Genomic DNA, 22522 nt, shown 5'->3' on the forward strand with positions numbered 1-22522 from the left:
GAAACTGTTATGCTCATGTACAGCCGCTTGATGCTGGCGGGCACGGCAAATTGCTTATTCGCCGGCCCGTAGCAGTGCAGGCGGGTGGGGGGGGGGGGGGGGCGTTGATTGCAAGGGGTTCCACACATGGGAACGCCCAGAGAGGTGTCGTAGATCTATGAGCGCTGTAGAAATCATTCGATGTTTTGCGACCATCGAATGATTTCGCCCCTGCACGCAAGCTGCGAATGGATGTTTATGCTAAACATCCATTTGCATGCGTGTGGGGAAATTGGTGTGCGAGGGGGGGGGGGGGCACGGCTTTGCGGGTCACCCCCAAAGTTCCAGCCAGCTTCTATTTGTAATGTTATAAGCTGGGGACAGAATGTACTAAGCATTGCATCTTCAATGCGGAACATCCGCCTCCTATAGTGTACATACTAAATTCATGTGTGCTTACAAATGTACAAATGTATACAAATGTATTAGCTGTGCTGGTTGTTATACCATTATTGTATTAGCCAATCATTATGGACACCAGATACTCTAATTAAACATATGTGTTTAATGTAAGAAAGATTACTAGCAAAAATTAATGTCATTCAGAAAAAAAACATGGGGCAATTCTTCTAAGTGATTTTGACTAAATTGTCAAAATCACCTAGAAGGTTTGCCTGGATCGTCCGCGTATACACCACAGCGGGTAATAGCGATGATCAGCCCCCAAGATGTAGCTCAGCCGAAATCGCCAGTACAGAGTCCTGTGGGTACACAGCTTAAGTCATTCACTAACAGCAGCAGCATGCTATGTGTCAGTGCACATCAGTACAGAAGAGCCTGTGTAATTGTGTTATTTTAAAAACAGAGAAATAGACTTGTTACGTTATTCCTACCTTTATTATCTTACAGACTTATACTTTGTCCCACTTCGGTTATCAACAAGTGCTAGAGCATAATTCCTACCTATTAATGCTGGTCGCCCTGCCAAGATGTTATAATCCCGTAGAGCACATGTTACAGAGTAAGATGAGATGAAAGATATATTAATTACACTAAATATTGTTTTCAGAAGGAGGAAGAAATAGGTTTGTTGTATTTGGGTCAGGCGTCTCTGAACAGTAGGGAGACGGTAATACTGGCCAAATGAGAGAATCTATTGCAGCTCCTGGATGTCTTCCAGCCGGGGATGCTCCTGTCACAGAGACGTAGTGTAGCGTCATGCACCCAGAGCAGGCTTATGTCACTACCCCCCGTCCCTTATACACACACACACATCTTGCCACAGAAAACATCAACCCTTACGGGAAAAAACACATACAATAGCCCCCACACGGAGAAAAAAACATCTCAATGTCCCCCACAGGTAAAAACACACATTATTACACCACAGTAATACTCCTTATCCCCTTTACGCCTTAAATTAGTGCTTATACAAGTGACAGCACATAGTAGAGCCCTGTATTCATTTTACACCGCAGTAGTACACCTTATACACATTAGCATTCTTATACATGTTACACAATGCAGTAGAACCTCGTATTCATGTTACGCCGCAGTGGTACGCCTTATACACATTATGCCACAGTAGCACTCCTTATACACTTGATGCCACACAGTAGAGACCCTTATTCAGGTTACACCACAGTAATACTCCCTATAAACACATAATGCTGCAATAACACTCCTTTTATATGTGACTCCACACAGAAGAGCCCTTATTCATGTAACACCACAGTAGTACTCCTTATACCTGTTACACCACACAGTATTAACACCCTTTACACATCACTGTGTGACATCACTGACCGATATCATGAACAATATTATATATCGTTTTCCTACAGCATCGCCGATAACATCGGTGGTGCCTCCAATCGCTAAGTTTGTATCCAACCTCGTATGAGTGCAAATGGCACTTGATAATTTGTTCTCAAACGCTGAAAAACCCACAAAAAATTATTAATCAGATTGGTTAAGTTCATTTGTCTGAATTACCAAGAGAAATTGGGCCAAACCGCATGTTATTAACATCGGCTCCAACCCAGTGCACAGTCCCATGTGCATCGGGTCAGAGTCGGAGGTCGGTGTTGCTGAACATAAGATAAATCGTATAAACCGTCAGAAGTACAGCAGTGCTAAAAAAGCACCGGCGATGTATCGCATCCGACTTCCCTTCCCCGGGAGTCCTTGTACATGTTATAAATTGCATGCGATTTATCGCATACAAAAAAAATGGCACATCAAGTGCGAAGTCCGATGCGAGCCGCCGCAGGAAGCTCAAGCTAAATCAGGCCCGACTTGCCCTTAAGACAAGTCGGCCTAGTGAAAGCGTTAAATCTTTATGTGTACGGCCAGTTTAACGATACAGGTTTTTTTACATGATACCAATGGCGCTTGCCCCTGCTTCCTCCACCCGAGGCCCGGACCCTTTTTCAGATACGAATGAATTAGTTTGTCAGTTATTTTGATTTAGGCATCTGTGCTCAAGATGGATATCCTTAATACCTGCACTGTGAGGACCGACTCTGGGAGCCACTGTTCTAAAATCACTGTCCAAGGAAGAGAATAAGTATTACGGTACTCCCTTTTCCGCTTAGATACGCAATAACCTCCAGGTAACACCTGCCGCGGATATTACACAACCATTACAACAATATTGCAATGTAACATTCCTTGTCATGCAACAGTACACATGTATGGTAATAATAACACCAGGCTTTTCAGTAAAGATCTTAGATCCTGGAATTCCTCTTTCACCTCTTACGTGCTGCTACCTACATGGCCGCAGGGTTACATAGGATTACTATAAGTGGATCACAGTCATCGCTGATGTTATCAGTACACACGGATGTGGCAGAAAGCCAAACCTATCGGGAAGCTGAGGGCACACTGTGGACAGTGCTGAGATAGCAAGGTATGGCCCCAATGTAATAGTAAGGGGCCCATAGCAACCATTCAAATTATACTTAGAATTATTTAGCACACCTTCTATAAGATAATAGTGTGAACGGTTGCCCATAGCAACATCACAGCTTCAAAAAACTCCCATTTTAGTAAATTAACCACATAGTATCAGAATCTGGGTTATAGGCACACTTGCCTACCCTCCGAAAAAAGTGGGCAGGTCCCTTGGAAGGTGATGGATTGAGATGGAATCTCCCACGGTGTCACCTGGGCCAGGTGGATGGTAAACCTGGATGAACAGTTCTGTGGTCGCCTCGGATCAGCCCCCGGAAAATGATAACAGAGTCCAAATAAAGAGTCAATTTAGGTATAGATTCCTCCAGTGACAAACGCAGGATTTCTAGAGGGGGGTTTCCGAATGCAGTCCACAAATTCTCCGCTGGAACATTGGAGCAAGAGTGGGAGTCTGGGGGAGCGCTAACAGAAACTAGGAAAGACCCCTGAAAGTTAATGTACATACTATCCTTTTTATACACTGGAGACTGTATGGAATAAAGTACTAAAGTACTATCTATACTACAGTTTAGGATGTATCCAACTAATACATTTATTAATTAAATCTCTTATATATTTAGCCAGATCTGTCACTCATCCCCTGTGTATATAACGTTCCCGCCCAGCGGGATACACAAACCCGCCCCCCCTAGGGAAAAGTCCAGTGTTCTATGTGTAGAACGTTTTCATGTGTATAACATTCCGCCACCGCCCCCTCCCCCTCCGGCGATTCACGGCACCCCCCTTCCTGTGATTTGTGACCCCCCCTCCCGCAATTCACCCCCCCCCCCCGATTTGCGGACCCCCTCGGCTCCTCCCGCGCCCCCCCTGCGATTCACACACCCCCTCCCGTGCCCCCTCCCGCACCCCCTCCCGCAATTTGCAGACCCCCTCCCGCGATTCGCGGACCCCCCTCCCGCGATTCACGCCCCCTCACGCAATTCACGGCACCCCCCACACCCCCCCTCCTGCGATTCGCAGACCCCCACGACCCCCCCTCCCGCGATCCACGGACCCCCGCGCCACCCCCCTGCGCCCCCCCCCTCCCTTGATTCACGGCACCCCCCGCGCCCCTCCCGCGATTAACGGACCTCCACAACCCCCCCTCCCGCAATTCACTGACCCTGACAACCCCCCTTCCGGCGAATTCAAGCCCCCCCGCGCCCCCTCCCACGATTTGCGGACCCCCGCACACACCCCCCCTCCCGCAATTTGCAGACCCCCCTGACCCCGTTCCGGCAATTCCACCCCCCAGCGCAACCCCGCGACCCCGCTCCCGCATTTCACGTACCCCCGTGACAATGGGGGATCCTGTACCGCCACAAGCAGGTGCTGCCCCTAGGTGGGAAATCCGGCCCTGGCTGCCGCACTGCAGGTTCCCCCACTGCCAGAAGTGTCCCCACGGTCCTCTGCACCAGCGCCACAACTTTTATCAATGTCTTGCCCACATACCACTATTATACAGCCTCCTGCTCTCATGCACGCTCACTCCCTCTCAGTGGGAGGAGACGCTCACCCACTGCTGGGAGCTGCATACTGTCCCCCACCCTCCTCCAGTTCTAGGGATGCCCATCGACCATCAATGATTTCAAATAATCCATGGTTTATGGCCGATGTTGAATACTTTTGCCATCGACGTGGGTGGACCAGATGGTTTCCCTACATCGATGGCAAAGGAGAACCGATCAAGTTTCAAATTTTTTTTAAGGTGCCGGGAGACGGAGCATAGCTCCGCCCCCCACACCCAGAAGTCCCGTCACCAAGTTCTGATTGACCCATGGCCTCTTCAGTCAGATATAATGGATGACCATCGATAGATACAACAATCGATGGTTATCCAAGTAAGATGTTACTACTATTGATGACAGGGTGCAAAATCGCCATCAATGCCAACCATTGATGGCGTCTGCACCAATGCCTATCCCTACTCAGCAACAGCCAAAAACCTTTACTACCCCTCATGCCCACACACCTCTATCACTGCCCTGCCTCCTGTTCTCCTGCCCCGTAAATTCTGCCAGTGGGGATCCGCTCACCCTGTGTTGCCCACATTCCCCTATCATGCTTTAACACCCAGCCTCCTGCTCTCATGCACCCTAACTCCCACCCAGTAGGAGGAGATGCTGACTCAGGGCCACTGTCCTGTACTGCCACGCTGGACCCTCACCCACTGGCAGAAGCTGCACATTGTCCCCTCCCCCTCCTCTTTAGTCCCCCGTATGCCCACACACCCCTATCACTACCCAGCTTCCTGCTCTCCTGAACCGTAACTTCCACCACTGGGGAGTCGCTGACGCTGTGTTGCCCACATACCCCTATCATGCCTCATAGTCCAGCCTCCTGCTCTCATGCACCATACCTCCCACCCTGTAGGAGGAGACAATGACTCAGGGCCACCGTCCTGTACTCCTGTGCTGCCACGCTGGACCCTCACCCACTGGCAGAAGCTGCACAGTGTCCCCCACCCTCCTCTTTAGTCCCCTGTATGCCCACACACCACTATCACTACCCAGCTTCCTGCTCTCCTGAACTGTAACTTTCACCACTGGTGAGTTGCTGACGCTGTGTTGCCCACATACCCCTATCATGCCTCATAGTCCAGCCTCCTGCTCTCATGCACCATACCTCCCACCCTGTAGGAGGAGACAATGACTCAGGGCCACCGTCCTGTACTCCTGTGCTGCCACGCTGGACCCTCACCCACTGGCAGAAGCTGCACAGTGTCCCCCACCCTCCTCTTTAGTCCCCTGTATGCCCACACACCACTATCACTACCCAGCTTCCTGCTCTCCTGAACTGTAACTTTCACCACTGGTGAGTTGCTGACGCTGTGTTGCCCACATACCCCTATCATGCCTCATAGCCCAGCCTCCTGCTGTCATGCACCCTAACTCCCACCCAGTAGGAGGAGACACTGACTCAGGGCCACCATCCTGTACTCCTGTGCTGCCACGCTGGACCCTCACTCACTGGCAGAAGCTGCACAGTCAGGGCCGGCGCCACAACTAGGCAAATCTAGGCATTTGCCTAGGGCGCCGGCCACTGGAGGGCGGCATTTTGTGCCGCCCGGGTACCTGTCCTACGGCGCTGTGTATTTAAATCTGGCGGCGGAGGCAGCGGGGGTCCCTGCAGTCCATTAGAAATCACGAGAGCTATCCGCCGGGCTATGCGGAAGCGCTTCTAGTGTGAAAACTCTGGCAGCACGGCGCACGCTGATCTCAGCCAATCAGCGTGCTGCCAGTGTTTTCACACTAGAAGCGCTTCCACATAGCCTGGCGGATAGCGCTCGTGATTTCTAATGGACTGCAGGGACCCCGGCTGCCTCCGCCAGATTTAAATACACAGCGCCGCAGCAGGACAGGTACACCCCCCCCCGCACCGGGGCGCCCCACCCCGACTCGCCTGGGGCCCTGTGCACAGTGTCCCCCACCCTCCTCTTTAGTCCCCCCCCTATCACTACCCAGCCTCCTGTTTTCCTGTGTCGTGACCTCCGCCAGTGGGGAGCCGCTGACTCAAAAACACCCTACTATACTATTGCACACACACACACCTTAACAACACGCTCCCCCCCACACCCACAAATGTCACTGTACCCTCCACACTATCAATGTACATCTTACTCTGTAACCGCTTTTTAATTAAACAAAACAATACACACCCCCTTCCACATCATATGCTCTCTATTTAACACATTTCACCTATAACTCAAGTTGCAATACAGGGCATCTTACATACAATTCTAACCATATTTCTCACAATACAAACGTTACCAAATTAAGGGGGTGCAGCCCCTTATGCCGGAGTGAAGAGCGCCAGTAAAGCATGATGAATCACCTAGTAATATAAATAAGTTGTCAGGAAAAGGTTGCACATACCATAATGAATAAATACACAAGCTTAATAGAACCAGTACTGCACTTTCAAAGCTCACATTCTCCCACCTCATGAAAAGGCTCCTGTCTCTTCTTCCTGGCAGTTGCTCTCTGGTCCAGTGCACTGACTGAGGACACAGCCAACTTGGCAGAAGAAGTTACTACCACTGGGCATGTGCAGCAGTTCCGCTCTGTCCCTTATACTGCATGATGTGGCGACAGCTCCAGTAATGGCATTATATACCGTTGCTATAATTTGAACCACTTGCCAAGAGGATGGGGGTTTCTGGGCAACCAGAACCCCCACCCCCCCACCCCCTGCGTTTGCCTATGAGTGGTATACAGTATGTGTAGGTATTGGCTCAACGCGTTTCCTGGGGTAAGTCCCCCAGCTTCATCTGCTCCTGATGAAGAAGGTTTGATCAGATCCCTCTCAGCTAGGAATAAGGAAAGAAGCCCATAGGCTTCTAAAGGGTAATTACAATAAATACCATGAAAAGCGTATTTTTTCAGCAAAAAAAAAATGAGTACGTCCCTTCCTGTCTATTTGTTAACACCCAGGTTTGTTTTATTCATTTGTTCCCAGCTGTAAAGCTCTGTGGACATGCCGGCGCTATATAAATAAATAAAACAAATACAAGTGGTTATCTCCAGCGGTTACTGTGCCAGGAATCTGATGCTCCTCCAGTGTCGCCATTGTTAGTGACCCTACAGGTGTTTGCAAAGATATTATCCAGCGTTTACACTGAGCTTACAGCCACTTATGTACCTTACCGGTGTGATGAATGATTGTAGGTACATATTTACCTGCAGTGATACCCTGTGGGATTACCTTTCTGGCCTGCTGGATAGTGTTGCGTGTAGATTGTCACTACAGTACAGAACACCATTGTGCCGCTTTGTCATATCCGATAAGTCTGCTCTGTTGCCTTAAAGGGCACCAGTCACTAACACATAGCTCCCAGCTGTCCTGCTTTCCACGGGAACGTCCCATTTTTGGGGAATGTTCCCACATTCCGCCCAGGGCTGCCAGTGTCCCCCCTTGTCACCAGTAAATAGACGCTATTTATGCCCCCACAGCGGCGAGACCAGGGGAGTGGCCTCACAGAGCAGCGCGAGCATAGGCCATGCCCCTTATGATAGGCCACGCCTCCCAGCATACGCCAGCGCCCCTCCTCCTCTCTCCTCAAAGATGGGGCAGCTTTATTGCGCCATAGAACAATGCATTTTGGGCCCAATTTCAACCGATTCCGGAGGATCGGGCTGAGAAATCGGGTAAAAATGTGCCAAATAGCATGTGCACCAGCAGAATTTATAATAATTAATTTTATTATTAGGTACGCATCACATTGGACCCGGAGAACATACATGCTGCATGTATGATCTCCGTGTCGGACCCCCTTCTGGTGGCAGGTAACGGGGATTGCATGTGACACATCGCATGATGAAGGGGCGATGTGATGTATCACGAGGATCCCGGACGGCTCAAGGGGAATCGGATTTTCCCGTAGTGTGTGGGCTAATCTGCCACTTTTCCCTGACTTTCCCAGAAAGCAGCCGGTTACCACCCCAAACGCCAGAACACCCCAACTTGCGAATGGCCAGTGGTCAAAAATGAATGGCCTTGCGCACGCGCGCCACGATCCATACACATGTGCAGTAGAACAATTATCGTTCGCCCTGCAAAATCGCAGGTCTACGATCAAGTCTGAATAACCCCCCAATGAGTTTGAAGAAACTCAGGGAGCCCGAGGTGCATAGGGGGCCGTACGTACTTATGGACCTTCTCCCAAAGGAGAAGGGCCCCGTTACTCCCCTAACCCCTCCCAGCCATAAGGCCGAAGAGGGGAAAATAGGGATCGGTGGGTCCACCTCACCGAAGCTCAGAGAGACCCTCTTCCCTCAACCCCCAGAAGGGTTAGGGCGGGTGGGTCCTCCGCACCGGATAGACTCTCAGTAGGCTTCTCTCCGCCTTGCGGCTTGGGGTCGCCCTCGGAGACCACAGCTCTCCCCAAAAAAAGAGAGCTTTGGTACATGGGGAGTGGTTAGCCCATATGGGTCATACACACAGCCTAAAAAACGTGACACGCTACCAAAAAACAGAAAACGTGAAAATAAATAAAAATAAAGAGACCCCACCAGGGTGGGGGTGGGAAAAATTGTCCTACCCCAGCCAAAAAGGCCCAGGGTAAGGACGTGAAGCGCTAACCTAAAGGGAGAGTGCGCAGTGCAAGTGATTACTTGTGCATAGTGACATGGGGATCACCAGTGCAGGGTTCAGGCACCCCCGAGTTTCCCCAGGGGCACAGTGCAGCCTCGGGCTCCAGGCAGCCGTCCAGTCAGCATCCAACCAAGTGTTTCTCTGCTCCCATCATAGGGCACTTTCCAGCACCTGGCATGGGAATGGATACTCCACTGAGCTTTTCCATTGACTCCATAGGGGTTGAAGTCCCCTCGGAAGAGCAATCTACTTAATCCCAGTGTTTCTCGCATCCCAAGTACTAAGCTGGGCTTTCCGCTGACTCCCCATCAGAGGCTATGAACCTCTGGAATGGGAGCGATCTACTCAGTCACAGCCTTTCTCCGCTCCTTGGAAATGGATACTAAACTGAGCCTTTCACTGTCTCATCCTTCAGGGGCTACAAACCCCATCAGGAGAGTCACTTACTGGGCCCAGTGTTTCCCCTTCCCCATACCAGTGGAATTAAAGCGCTAGAACTGTCCCCCCATCTGGCCGAGGTGAAGGTACTGAATAACCCCCAATATTCAGCCTGCCCATTCCCTAGTCACTAGTAACATCTTGGAGGCAAAGTTCCACAGGACTCAGTGATATCATGATGCAAGTAGAATTCCCCAAAGAAATGGATAAAACAAAGCCCGGGAGGGTGTGTTCTATTCTTGATGTAAGGGTGACCCTGTGACGGGGTAGTTTCGATCACGGATAGGCAACCTTCAGCCTTACAGCTGTTGTTGAACTACACATCCCAGCATGCCTGGCAACAGTTTTGCTATTTGGCCATGCTAAAACTGTTGCAAGGCATGCTGGGATGTGTAGTTCAACAACAGCTGGAGGACCGAAGGTTCCCCATCCCTGACTTAGATCAATGCTCACTTTGGTGCTTACACTTTATAGATGGGATGAATCTTATAAAGGTTTCTTTAAAAGCATTAACCACCTTAGGTCCAAGATGGATGAAAAGGTACCCACATGTGGAAATATACACATTATAGGCTCACGTGCTTAAGTATATTCCAGCTGTGAAAATCCCATAAAGGTTACTTTAGACCCCCCAAATCAAAGAATCTCTCGTCGTAAGTATTCACATAAAAAAAGGTTTTATTTTTATATACAAATAAAACAGTAGAAGATGTGGAAATCCTCCTCAACATCAAAAAGCTTGAATACAATCAATTATATACACCAATGTCTCTCTTATTAAAGGTAAGGAAAAAAAGCCGGTGTCTCTTACCAAAGATATGTGTATAAAGATTTGAGGGGAGTCCACTACACCACCACCAACGCGTTTCGGCCAGGAAGGTCTTTATCAAGGAAGTGGTGTGTTAATTCTGGGATTGATATTTAAACCCGGGGAGGTCCCTCCCCCTCCTCCGATTGGTGGAACTGAAAAATCTCATATACGGACAAATACTGTTAATGCGAATATCCAGGACCTCTGGTCCATGTTTAAATCTCTGTGTTGTGACCTAGGGGGGGATGCTCTAACATCCGCGCCCCCCTATCGCCGGCTAACGCATTCATAATTATCGCATAAGCACTAACATATGCGATAATTATGGCAAAGGACAGCTCTTGCGTTAAGAGCTGTCCTTTGCGGTGAGAGTCAGCGGGTCCCATGGGGACACGGCGGCTCTCTCCTCCCTCTCTTACCCGGCGCTGCTGCTGCTGTGCTGAACTCTCCTCCTCCCTGCACCCAGAAGAGGATTATAGTGCAGGGAGGAGGAGGTCACAGGTCCGGGCAGCACAGCACTGTGCTGCCCGGACACAGGTGAGGGGGGGGGGTCGGTGCGGGGCGGCGGGGGTCGGTGCGGTGGGTTTGCGTTAGAAGCCCATAGGCTTCTATGGGGCATCGCCAGATTTTTCTGGCGATGCCCCCCGCCGCGGTAACCCGGGGGTGGATGCTTAGAGCATCCCAAAATTCGGTACAAACCCGATAACAGGGTTTTTACCGCATTTTTAGTTTAGAGAATCCCCCCTAGTCTAAAAACTAAAACGTATAAATTCATCAGTTACTACATTTATCTTTTCAGCCTAATGGAATAGTTTTTGTTCTCCCAAGGGGTCGGGAGACTCCCTATAGCTCCACCCCCAACACCTGTGAAGCCACACCCCATTTTTCTGTTTGGCCCACGGACCACTCAGTAACAGAAAATGAATACCATCGATAGGTATAACCATCGATGATCATCCATTGCATAGTATGCTACCATCGATGACCGGTTGCACTATTTCCTGGGTGCCATGACACCTTGCACTGGGGTTTGGGTCATAGGGTTGACCTTGTATGAAGGTCGACATACATTGGGTCGACCATTGAAGCTCGACAGGGCTTAGGTTCACACCTGAAATAGGTCGACATGGCTAAGGTCGACGGGGTCGGAAGGTGGACACAAGCATTAAGTTGACAATGGGAAGATCGACAGTCGAAAGTTCGTCATGAGTTTTTCATGATTTTTTGTCCCAGATTCTGTAACGGGATGCCATTATTATTCTTGTACCATTTATACTGTCCATGGTAGGACACCACCCCTAGAAAACCATTGGTGGTTTGAACCATTATTATGTGTGACATAACAGTGACAGGCCAATCACAGAGTGACGTGCATAGAGAGGGCGGGATCATCTGCACATTACGGATTCAGATCTACTCGCTAGGCTGCATGTGTTTGGAGCAGGTTAACGCCGCACAGACCCCCCCCCCCCCCACCGCCAGCTGAGCCCATGTACAGGTGCACATCTGTTTGCTACCACCCGCACTGGTTACTTACCAGCGGATGATTTTTCCTCCTCTGCCCGGTGCCTGCAGCTCCCGCATGGGGGCTGCAGGCACCGGGCAGAGTCAATCAGCGGCTGCTTGCAGGAGTCAATCAGCGGCTGCTTGTAGCATTGCGGAAACGGGGCGGGCACTGATGTCATGTGACCATTCCGAGCAGGGAGGGGAATGCCTGCGTTCACTGGGGCCTGCCCAGCGTTTCTATGGGCACGTCCACCATTTTTGTGGGGGGTCCACCCTGGTGATGCCCCTACCTGTCAGTCAGGTTGCGAGCGCCTCGGTGAAGGGAAAATTTGCAGCCGGACCCCTCACATGTACATGTGACTATGTGCATGCGCAGCGGCCCACCATCAGCCAGGGTGCGAATTCAGACCTCCTGGGAACCGGTCCTGTATCGGACCTCTTGATTCTTAGGGGTATATTTACTATAGAGGTGAAAAGAAGGGATGTTGCCCATAGCAACCAACAAATTCTGTCTATCACCTTCTAGAGTGCAATAGACAAATGATAGACAGAATCTGATTGGTTGCTGTGGGAAACATCCCCACTTTTCACTTATAGAAGCGGTAGTAAATGTACTCCTTTGTTGTACCCACTGCCAATGTTCTATTAGAAACATAGAATGTGACGGCAGATAAGAACCACTTGGCCCATCTAGTCTGCCCCTTTTTTTAGTAAGGATATCAATATGCTTATCCCAAGCATGTTTACATTGTACTACTGTAATTGCGTCTACCACCTCTGATGGTAGGCTATTCCTCTTATCTACTACTCTTTCTGTGAAGTAATTCTTCCTCACATTTCCCCTGAATCTTCCTCCCTCTAGTTTTAGTGCATTAGCGGTACGCAGTCACTGGGTAGACAATGTCTAGTTCGACAGTCACTAGGTTGAACATTATCGGTCGACAGTGACTAGGTTGACACCTAAAAATGGTCAACATTCCTTAGGTTGACAATGGCAAAAGGTTGACACAAGCTTATGGTCGACATAAGCAAGGTAGACAGTCAAAAGGTCAACTTGAGTTTTTCATGATTTTTTTTTTTAAAAGGTGGTTTTTCAGGGATACGGTCGCTAGATTGACTCAATGAAGGTCGACAGGGCTTAGGTTGTCAGGCTAAGGTTGACTTGGCTATGGTCGACAGGGTAGGAAGGTGGACACAAGCATTAGGTCAACAATGGGAAGTTCCACAGTCAAAATGTTGACGTGAGTTTTTCAAGGGTTTTTTTTTGTGCCGACAGGCGGCGTTTTATACCCTACCATCCACTAGGGCGTAGAAGGAGAATACAATAGTGTGCCGAGCGCAGCGAGGAATGCGAGGGACTCTGTACATATATACGGTGTTCATGTCGACGTACGAGACACCAAAATATCATGAAAAACTAAGGTAAGTCTACCCGGTGTAGACCTAGTCACTGTCAACCATTAGCGGCTAGTTAGATGGCTAAAAATATTCGGCAGCGTTTAGATTGACAGTAACAGAAGATCGGCGCAAGCTAAAGGTCGACGGGAACGTGTTCAACAGTGAAAGGTCGACAGGAGTTTTTCATTATTTTTTTCTCTTTAACCGACATGTTCATACTTTAGGGAGAACAAGGCGCCTTGCCTGAAGCATGGTGAGTGCAGCGACCCATACGTGGGGGTACGGGACACTTATATTGACCTATGTCAATATAGACACAAAAGTTTTTAAAAATTTGTGTCGACCTTGTCACCATCCACCATGTCTCTGTCAACCTTTAGCTTCCAGCGATCTTCTGTTACTGTTGATCAATATGCTGCCGACAGTTTTAGACCTCTAACTGGACGCATTCCACCATTAGTGGTCCACCACGTGACTGACGTTCTAGACAGCGTCGATCCGGTATACCAGAACCGCCGGGAAGCTGCCGTTGAGACAAATGTATTGAAGGCTCCTGAAAACCCGGAGGGTGCTCCCGGCTGCCTGGAATCGCGGGCAAATCTCCCGGACTCAGGCGTCCCTCCACCAAGCCGCGTCAGGGGATCGGGGAATTGTTGCTAATTTATTGGGGCCTTTTGATGCTGCAGAAGAGCCTCAAGGGTGTGAGTCATAGGGTCGACATAATTAAGGTCAACAGGTCATAGGTCGATACATGAAAAAAAGGTTGACATACATCAGTGTCGACACAAGCGAAAGGTCAACGTGAAAAAAGGTCCATATGAGTTTTTCACAGTTTTCTTGGTGTCTGTGATGACATAGGCCGACATGGACACCGTATAAGTGTCCCGCGTCTTCTCGCGTGGCCCGCCACGCTTCGGGTGGGATACGGTCATTGGGTCTACAGCAAGTTGGTCGACAGTCATTAGGTCGGCACCGTTAGGTTGACATGGGGATAGTTTGACATGGGTCAAGATTGACATGGGTCTAGGTCGACAGGTCATTAGGTCGACACAAGCATTAGGTCAACAGTGTCCAGGTCGACAGTCAACAGGTCGACATGGGGTTTTTCAGGGGTTTTCTGAGCCGACATGTGCCGACAGGCAGTATTTTATGCCCTACCATCATGGTGGGAGAATAAAAGTGTGCCGAACGCAGCGAGGCACCGTGCCCGAAGCATCGCGAGCAATGCGAGGGGATGCGGTGCACTGGAAACTGTCCATGTCGACATTCGGATCAAAAACCACACCTTATGATTGTGTCGACATATTGACCTCTCAACCTAAACCCATGTCGACCTTGTCCCATGTCGACCTAACAATGTCAAGCCATCTGTGCTACTGCAGTCAAACTACAAGTCCCAGCATGTAACGATAAGCTTGTATTTCCACAAAAAGTTTAAAAATCATAGATCTAAATCGCGTTTTATCTCTCAAGTTAAAAGACAGACATTAGTACTCCATAATAATCCCGTCACTGGGAGCCCGCAACTCGTGTTTGCATTTCAGAATACTGTTGTAAAAATAATACAGTTCCAAGTAATGACTGCCCCCTGCTGGACATGTCTATCATTACATCCCTCCCTGAAAGGGCTACTGTCTGGCTAATGGACGTTTAAATCCCTCTCCAGCAGGGCCCTTTTAAATACCATAGACAAGGTCTGGGAGGGGTGGCAGCGGGTACAGGGAGAGGACTGGGAGTGGTGGTAGCAGTGGGTGGGAGTGGCACTGGGAATGGGAGGGGTGGCAGGGAAGACACAGGCAACAGGAAGAGGAGGAGAGAGCCTGCACTCATCTGTGTGTGGGGAGGTAATGTACCTTTAAATGAACTAGGTCGGGGAAAACTGGTACCGGGGCTCCTGGTGGGAGAGGAGGGCGTGTGGTGGGGTAGGGACGCAGCAGGGTGGGGTTGAGAGGTGTCCCTAATTAAACTTTTTCCTCCATCATGGTTATTAACCCCTTTCTTGCCTGAGACAGCATGCACAGGTCGCACAGCCCCATTATCCCCTGAATAGTTACTTCCCATGTGCATTACTGGCTATAGAAGTACCAGTAATGCAGGTGGCTATAGAAGTACCAGTAATGCAGGTGAGGGTGCTGCTGGGTCAGGGTATAGGGGGAGCAGAGCTGTAGACGTCACTAATGTCTGTATACTTATATATCTCTGATCAGGTGTGTGTGTTTGTGGGCGGGATGTATCAATATTCACTTTTCTGTAGTGAAGTGGACTCCGTTTTTTCGCGCTTTTTTCGCGATTGTTTTGCGATGATTTTCGCGTTATTTACGATGATTTTATGCATATCTTTGGTCCGCGCTAATGTGGACCTCTCCCGAAATCTTTTCGTTTTTTTTTTTTTTGTGCGCATGCGCAGATGCGTCCTGCTGCTGGCTGGGTTTCCCCGGCTCGCAGCGCTCAGCTTGACTTGCTGACGAACTGCAGTTGTGACAGTTCAATTATTAAAGTATAATGTATTTTTACAGTGTGTTATTTACCTTATGAAAACAGGTTGTGCTGTGGGATGTATTTTACTTGTTGTATGGGAGGCAAGATTGATTCTTTTTTGGAAGGTGTGAGGCACAGATCATCAGGGCTAGGCAAGAGGCAGTGAGGTGTGAGGCACACTGCCTCTTGCCTAGCCCTGATGATCTGTGCCTCACACCTTCCAAAAAAGAACCAATCTTGCCTCCCATACAACAAGTAAAATACATCCCACAGCACAACCTGTTTTCATAAGGTAAATAACACACTGTAAAAATACATTATACTTTAATAATTGACCTGTCACAACTGCAGTTCGCCAGCAATATAAGGCGAATTATATAGAAGAGAAGCTGAGCGCTGCGAGTGTTAATACATCACACAGCGCTTCAGCTACAATGCTGTCCAATGGGAGGATGTTTCGCGCCGGAAACTCCGCGATACTTCAACCCGGCGGAGTTTTTTCAACAATAGAAAACGAAAACTTTATTAATACATGAAGCGAACAAGGGACCAACGCGAAAACGGGATGTCAACGCCACGGTAAGCGTTGATACATCCCGCCCTGTGTGTGTTCTTTATTATGCCTCCACTTTCTATTATATAGTCCCTACTGAGAGGTGTGTGGAGGTCCTGTACTTAACCCTTTCCTGTCCACACTATACATGCTTAACCCTCCATTGCAGGCAGCCACAGAGATACACCCCTTTCCAGTTGCAGGCCACCCTCTAGACAGGCCGCATGTCCAAACTATGGCCCTCCAGCTGTTGTGAAACTACAAGCCCCATCATGCCTTGCTACAGTTTTGCTATTAGGGAATTTTAAAACTATGGCAAGGCATGCTGGTATGTGTAGTTTCACAACAGCTGGAGGGCCACATTTTGGACATGCCTGCTCTAGGACTTCACCAGCAGCCCATATATTCCATTGCCAGGTGCTCACAAGGTGTTTGTGGGCACCCTCTGCTGGTCATCTCCTGCAATTTTCACCTTCACCCTCTATCGTCTGGTGCCCACCAACACCCTTACCCTCACTTTACACTGCTACAGCGAGGCTGGCGCGCAGTAGGTGTTGTGCCAGTTTGCAAAGCAGATGCTTATGTCCAGGAACAGGAATGCAGAGTTCGATTCTAGACCAGGAGCCTGTATGTGTGTAGTTTGTATGTACTCTATGTGTTTGCACCTCCCAACATTGGTGACAGTGGATTGAGGACCCCCTGCACATTGAATGCCACTATGTCCGGTCGACGGATCGATGATGTCTAAATCAACAGTCACGTGGTCGAGCACTAATGGTTGAACGTGATTAGTTAAGCACCTAAACATAGTCAAGAGCTCCTAGGTCGAGGCAAGCAAAAGCTTGCCAGGAACGTGGTCGACAGTGAAAGGTCGACACAGGTGTTTTTCATGATTTTTTTGCTTTGACAGGCTTGTTCATATTTGTGGACATAGAGGGAGAATAAAATAGTGTGCCAAGCATAGCAAGCCAAGCGAGGAGACACTTATACTAGTGTTCCTTCTAGGAACAGGGGCGGGCAGGGTGCCACTGCACGGGGGCAGCGTCAAGGGGGTGGACCGGGCCCTCCGACGTCACTGTTCTGGGCAGTCCCGGGCCACCGATGTCCCAAAAGGGGCGTGCCTGGGCCACGCCGTAACGAAAAGGGGTTGGCCCGGCCATCATCATTGAAGGTGACGGGCCCGGCCGCCCCCGAAGGCTCTATACTGCTGGGGAAGCGCCGGGCACCACTATATACTGCGGCGCCGGGCTTCCCCGGTATCACGATAAGAGGAGGAGGCTGGCTGTTTTAGAGGGGCACTGCCAGAGGGGCAGGGCGTATTTTGCCCTTTAAAAATCGGGCAGGGTGCAGCGCCCCGCTTAAACAGCAAGGGGACGCACGGCCATGCTACCTACTTTTCTGCAATGTGTCGGTATAACCTACGAATTAACCCTCCCTCATTCCAGGTAACTGCTCTAACACCTATTTTTTGGGTGTGCAGTAGTTTTTAACCATTATGTCAAAAAAATAGACCACTCGTTGACCTTTAGCTTACTGACATCTATTCTTTTCTGTGCAGGTTATGCTGTCGCTGAATATGAAATGTCCAATACAGATGCAGATCAGCAGTGAAACGTGGCTGGGCAGCAACAAAGCTGGTGGCCCACAGAAGAGACACCATCAACTTTTTCTCAGTGATCATCTCTTCCTCTCTCCCCACTAACAGTCTCGCCACTCATTGGGCCTGGTTCACTAGAACTAAGACAAGAAGATATCCACCAAACTGGGGTTCCTTTGGGAAGCACGTTAACCAATTACCAAGAATTTCCTAGTCTGCTGTCCGTATCAAGGATGACTTCTGCCTATGAGACACTCCGCTTCCAGCTCCCTGGCCATGAAGAAGCCACACTCCGTAGCATGAACCAACTGCGGTCAGAGGAGCGCTTTTGTGATGTGACTATTGTCTCCGATGGGCTCAAGTTCCGGGGCCACCGGGTGGTGCTGGCTGCTTGTTCTCCATTCCTCAGAGACCAGTTCCTTCTAAATCCAGGTTCTGAACTTCCGGTTTCTCTCATGCATGGACCCAGGGTGGTGTCAGACCTCCTCCTTTCCTGCTACACTGGGCTCCTGGAATTCTCAGTCAGAGACATTGTGAACTATTTAACAGCGGCCAGCTACTTGCAGATGGAACATGTGGTGGAAAAATGTCGCCAAGCCCTGACTCAGTTTATAGACCCACAAATAGGTGTGCGGGATGCTAAAAGCATGCCCTCTTGGAGTGCTTCATCAACAACCACTACGATGCACCCAAGTCGTCCGGCTGAGAACTGTACACCATCGAAAACACAGATAAAGGCAATGGACGAAAGTGAGGAGGAGATGTTAATGATGGCAGAAGAAGACGAAGAAGAGGAGGAGGAGGAGGACGAATCTCCTACAGATATTTGCATTGTTAAAGTAGAGGCTGGAATGGGTGATAATGAAGGGACAAAGAAGGGAAGGTCTTGGAGGAAAGATGAGCGTAATTCTTTGCCACAGCCTGAAGAGGCTTTGGTCAATTCTACTATGGAAGGAGAAGCTGGGGATGGAGCTATCCATCAAGGGGGGATGATGAAGGCCATCTACAGTGATGAGGTGGAAGGTGGTGAAGGGGTGCTCATTATTCCCAGCAGCTACCATGAAGAAGAGGAAGATCTATTAGATGGTGGAACAGGAGGCTGCCAAAGCAGTGCTTTGATTGATGGAACTTCAAGAGATGCTCTTGGTGGTCTCGGAGGATCATCACCATTCAGCTCAGTGTCCATGGATGATGCAAGGTTCGGGAACAGGCGAACATTAAGGTGCGGTAAGTGCGAACAGGTTTTCCAAGGTGTGGAAAAACTTGTCTTCCACATGAGGGCTCAGCATTTTGTCTTCATGTGTCCACGATGCGGGAAACAGTTCAACCACAGCAGCAACCTCAACCGCCACATGAACGTGCACAGGGGCGTGAAGTCCCACTCTTGCACCATATGCGGTAAGTGCTTCACTCAAAAATCCACACTTCACGACCACTTAAATCTCCACAGTGGTGAGAGACCCTACCGTTGTTCTTACTGTGATGTAAGGTTCGCCCACAAGCCGGCCATAAGACGGCATCTCAAGGAACAACACGGAAAGACCACTGCGCAGAACGTCTTAGAAGCTGGAGCGGTTGAGATGAATATTGCCGTGCAGAGTGCCTTGGATACTGGGGCTCCTGAAATGGGTCTTATGATGGGATGAGGGACTGACTGGATGGGTCTTTGGTTTGGATGGCCCTCGGCAGGTCAAGACTTTCGAGCTTTAAATATGTTTTATCTGATTTGCACTAGTTTTCTGACCGCTGTAGTTTTTGAAGACTTTTTCTCTGCGTTGGTGACCTGCAGGACAGAAGTTTCCTCTTTTATACTCAAGTGATCCATAGATTTTTGGACTGTTTTCTGGACACTGTGTTGTTTTTGGAATTTGCTGTTGTTTTTTTAATCCATATTGCTGACTAATTGTCTGCTATCTTCTATTTGAGTTCTGCTGTAGCGATACTGAGTTTTTAAGAGACTTGAAATGTTCTATTAATTTTATGACCTTCTCATCCAACCCCACTTTGTATTATCTTGTATCTGTGTAAATAGAGGTTGTTTGTGTGTTTTTAAAAAATGTATGTGCTGCCCTGGATGAGATTAAATACTCTGTGTTGCTGTTACCATTGTTCTTTGATTGGCCCCATCCACATCATCTCCTGCATGTGTGTGTGTCTCAAGTTTGAAACATTGACGTTGGTCGTTCGCACAGGGATTTACACATGCGCAGAACCCCCCCCTCCCCCCACGCCATTGAAAACGGGGCAGAATTTGGACCCATATGAATGGGTCTGATTCCACCCTTAGGTCAGGCTTGGCCAACCTGTAATTCTATAGCTGTTGTACAACTACAAGTCCCAGCATGCCCTTCCTTGGTTTTGCAATTAGGAAATATTAAAACTGTGACGGGATTCTGGGATATGTAGTTTCACAAATGCTGGAGAGCTACAGATTGGCCAGGACCGCACTAGGGGGTCAAATTAACTTACAACTACAGGTTGAGTATCCCTTATCTGAAATGCTTGGGACCACGAGCATTCCGAATCAGGGATTTTTACGGTTTTTGGAATATATATATTTTTTACATACTTACCTCTCCCCTGGTGGGCCCCCGTTGGTCCTTCGGCGTCCATGGAGTCCTCCGGCTTCCATGGCAGGCCTTCAACTTCATCTCTGGCATCTCCAGCGGTCCCAGGAGTGCATTGCTCGAGTTCCCAGGCACCGGTGGGCCTGGGAACTCGCACAATGCACTCCTGGGACCGCTGGAGACGCCGGAGATGAAGCTGAAGGCCTGCCGTGGACGCCGGGAGACTAGGTAAGTATAAAAAAGGGGTATGGGGAGGAAAAAAAAAATAGAACTATTAAAAAAAAACAAAAAAAACACCACAGTTTTTGGAATAATTCGGATAACGGATATACGGATACGGGATACTCAACCTGTATTGCACAGCAGACAATGGCAATAACTTAAAAGGCAAATCTGGCCTTGCAGGCGATTACATAAGGCATACATAATAACTATTAGGGGATAACCACAAATAGGGGCAGACTAGATGGGCCAAGTGGTTCTTATCTGCCGTCAAATTCTATGTTTCTATAAATACGAAGTAGGGACTGAAGCAGGGATCCCTCCATTTACACCCACAGCCACAAGCTCAATAGGTTTCTATGGGGATGTGATGCTCCCAATTAACCAATATCTGGAATGCAAAGAATTCCTGATATTGGCCTGCGCAGCTCATTGTAGCTTTTGGATAAATGGGCTAGGCAGAGTGTTTTGGGCATACACACAAACAGCAGTGCCGGGTTTTACAGCCTGATGTTTTGTAACATCTTGGACCTGAAACGGGGCTGACTAGAAATTGGTAGTTTCTAAAAAGCAGCAGAAACTGGCATATTAGTGGTCAGTAATACCCCGTTCTCACTGCAGGCAAATTCCCGGGTCTATCATGTCGACCTGGGAATTTGCCTTTTAACACGGGTTTTTCTGCAGTGTGAACGGGTCGCATAACCGGATCTCATAACCGGATCTAAAACCCTTCTTGGTACTTTATTATCTGGGCTCCCATGTTAAATGCACCCCATTTTTTCATACCCCTACTATCCAACTACGCATGGAGTTGATTTTATATAGTGTGGCGAGCCACCGTGCCGAGGGGCGAGGGGACGCGGTCTCATAAGAAAAACGGGAGCCCAGATATTACATAAGTACCCCCTTCTTTTTACTTGTTTTTGAGATCCGGGTATGCAGACACGGGTTGACCTGTTCACACTGCAGAAAAACCTGTGTTAAAAGGCAAATTACCGGGTAGAACTTCTTCACCCGGGAATTTGCCTTGCAGTGAGAACGGGGGTCAGTCCCTGCAGTCCCCAGCATTTTAATGCCGGGGAAAAGCCATGTATTGCTCACTGGCAGTAAGAACACAGTATTACTAATTAGGAGCAAAACTGCAAATGTACAATTGTCATTATAGATATGCAATAAAACAATATGGGGGGGGAGGAGGTTATACAGAGTACACTAACATCTTTCAGCATGGAACTACCGTCAATACCTTTTATGGTCTAATGTGCACTAGATTTACCATAGCTGCTTGGTTGCTGTTGGATGCTGACTGAACACCTGCTCTGAATGTAGACTTTAGGACAAAACAAAAAAACACCTGTTCCGAAGACATAGGGAGGGAGGTGTTGAGGGGGAACGGTAAAAGTTCACCTTAAAATGACCTCACCCTAATGATCCATGGACCTTATTCTAGTTCACTCTTTCTGACGCATTCCTTCTTAGATGGACAAAACCATGTGCACTGCAGGTGGGGCAGATGTAACTTGTGCAGAGAATTAGATTTGGGTGGGGTTTTACTTCAAAGTGAGATCTATATTGCAGTGGAAAAATAAAGCAGTCAGTATTTACCCTGCACAGAAACAAAATAACTCACCCAAATCTAATTCTCTCTGCACCTGTTACATCTGCCCCCCTGCAGTGCACATGGTTTTGTCCATCTAAGAAGGATTTTGTCAGAAAGAGTGAACTAGAATAAGGCCCCATGTCACAGATGTTGGTAGGTGAACCTGTGGCATATTTGCTGACTTTTGTGTCAGAAGTGGGCAGTGCTGAAGGTTGCGGACACAATCTCATCGAAAATCGCCTCATAGTGGCCTGTACCAGACGCTGGGTGCCAGCAGCTAACCATTTGGGTCACCATACCACTTACCCTTGGACCTACAATT

At 48.8% G+C, this 22522-nt stretch overlaps 1 protein-coding gene across 2 annotated transcripts; it reads left to right on the plus strand.

Annotated features, from left to right (window-relative positions):
- Window positions 1-14908: 14908 nt before the first annotated feature.
- On the plus strand, window positions 14909-19915 carry ZBTB12 (zinc finger and BTB domain containing 12). 2 transcript variants are annotated; one of them, XM_083160111.1, is made up of 2 exons: window positions 14909-15027; window positions 17773-19915. In XM_083160111.1, exon 2 carries the CDS (start codon window positions 18045-18047, stop codon window positions 19455-19457), a length of 1413 nt encoding a protein of 470 aa, XP_083016237.1. In that variant the 5' UTR covers window positions 14909-15027; window positions 17773-18044; the 3' UTR covers window positions 19458-19915. The 2 variants fall into 2 exon arrangements, with proteins under 2 accessions (XP_083016237.1, XP_083016238.1); XM_083160112.1 differs by lacking the exon at window positions 14909-15027 and adding an exon at window positions 16617-17659.
- Window positions 19916-22522: the final 2607 nt, after the last annotated feature.

Source organism: Crinia signifera, chromosome 9 (genome assembly GCF_055691185.1).
Source record: "Crinia signifera chromosome 9, ASM5569118v1, whole genome shotgun sequence".
In the NCBI taxonomy this organism is placed as follows: domain Eukaryota; kingdom Metazoa; phylum Chordata; class Amphibia; order Anura; family Myobatrachidae; genus Crinia; species Crinia signifera.

Coding starts and splice junctions, on each gene's coding strand:
- ZBTB12 (XM_083160111.1), top strand. CDS start 18,045: ATGACTTCTGCCTATGAGACACTCCGCTTCCAGCTCCCTGGCCATGAA.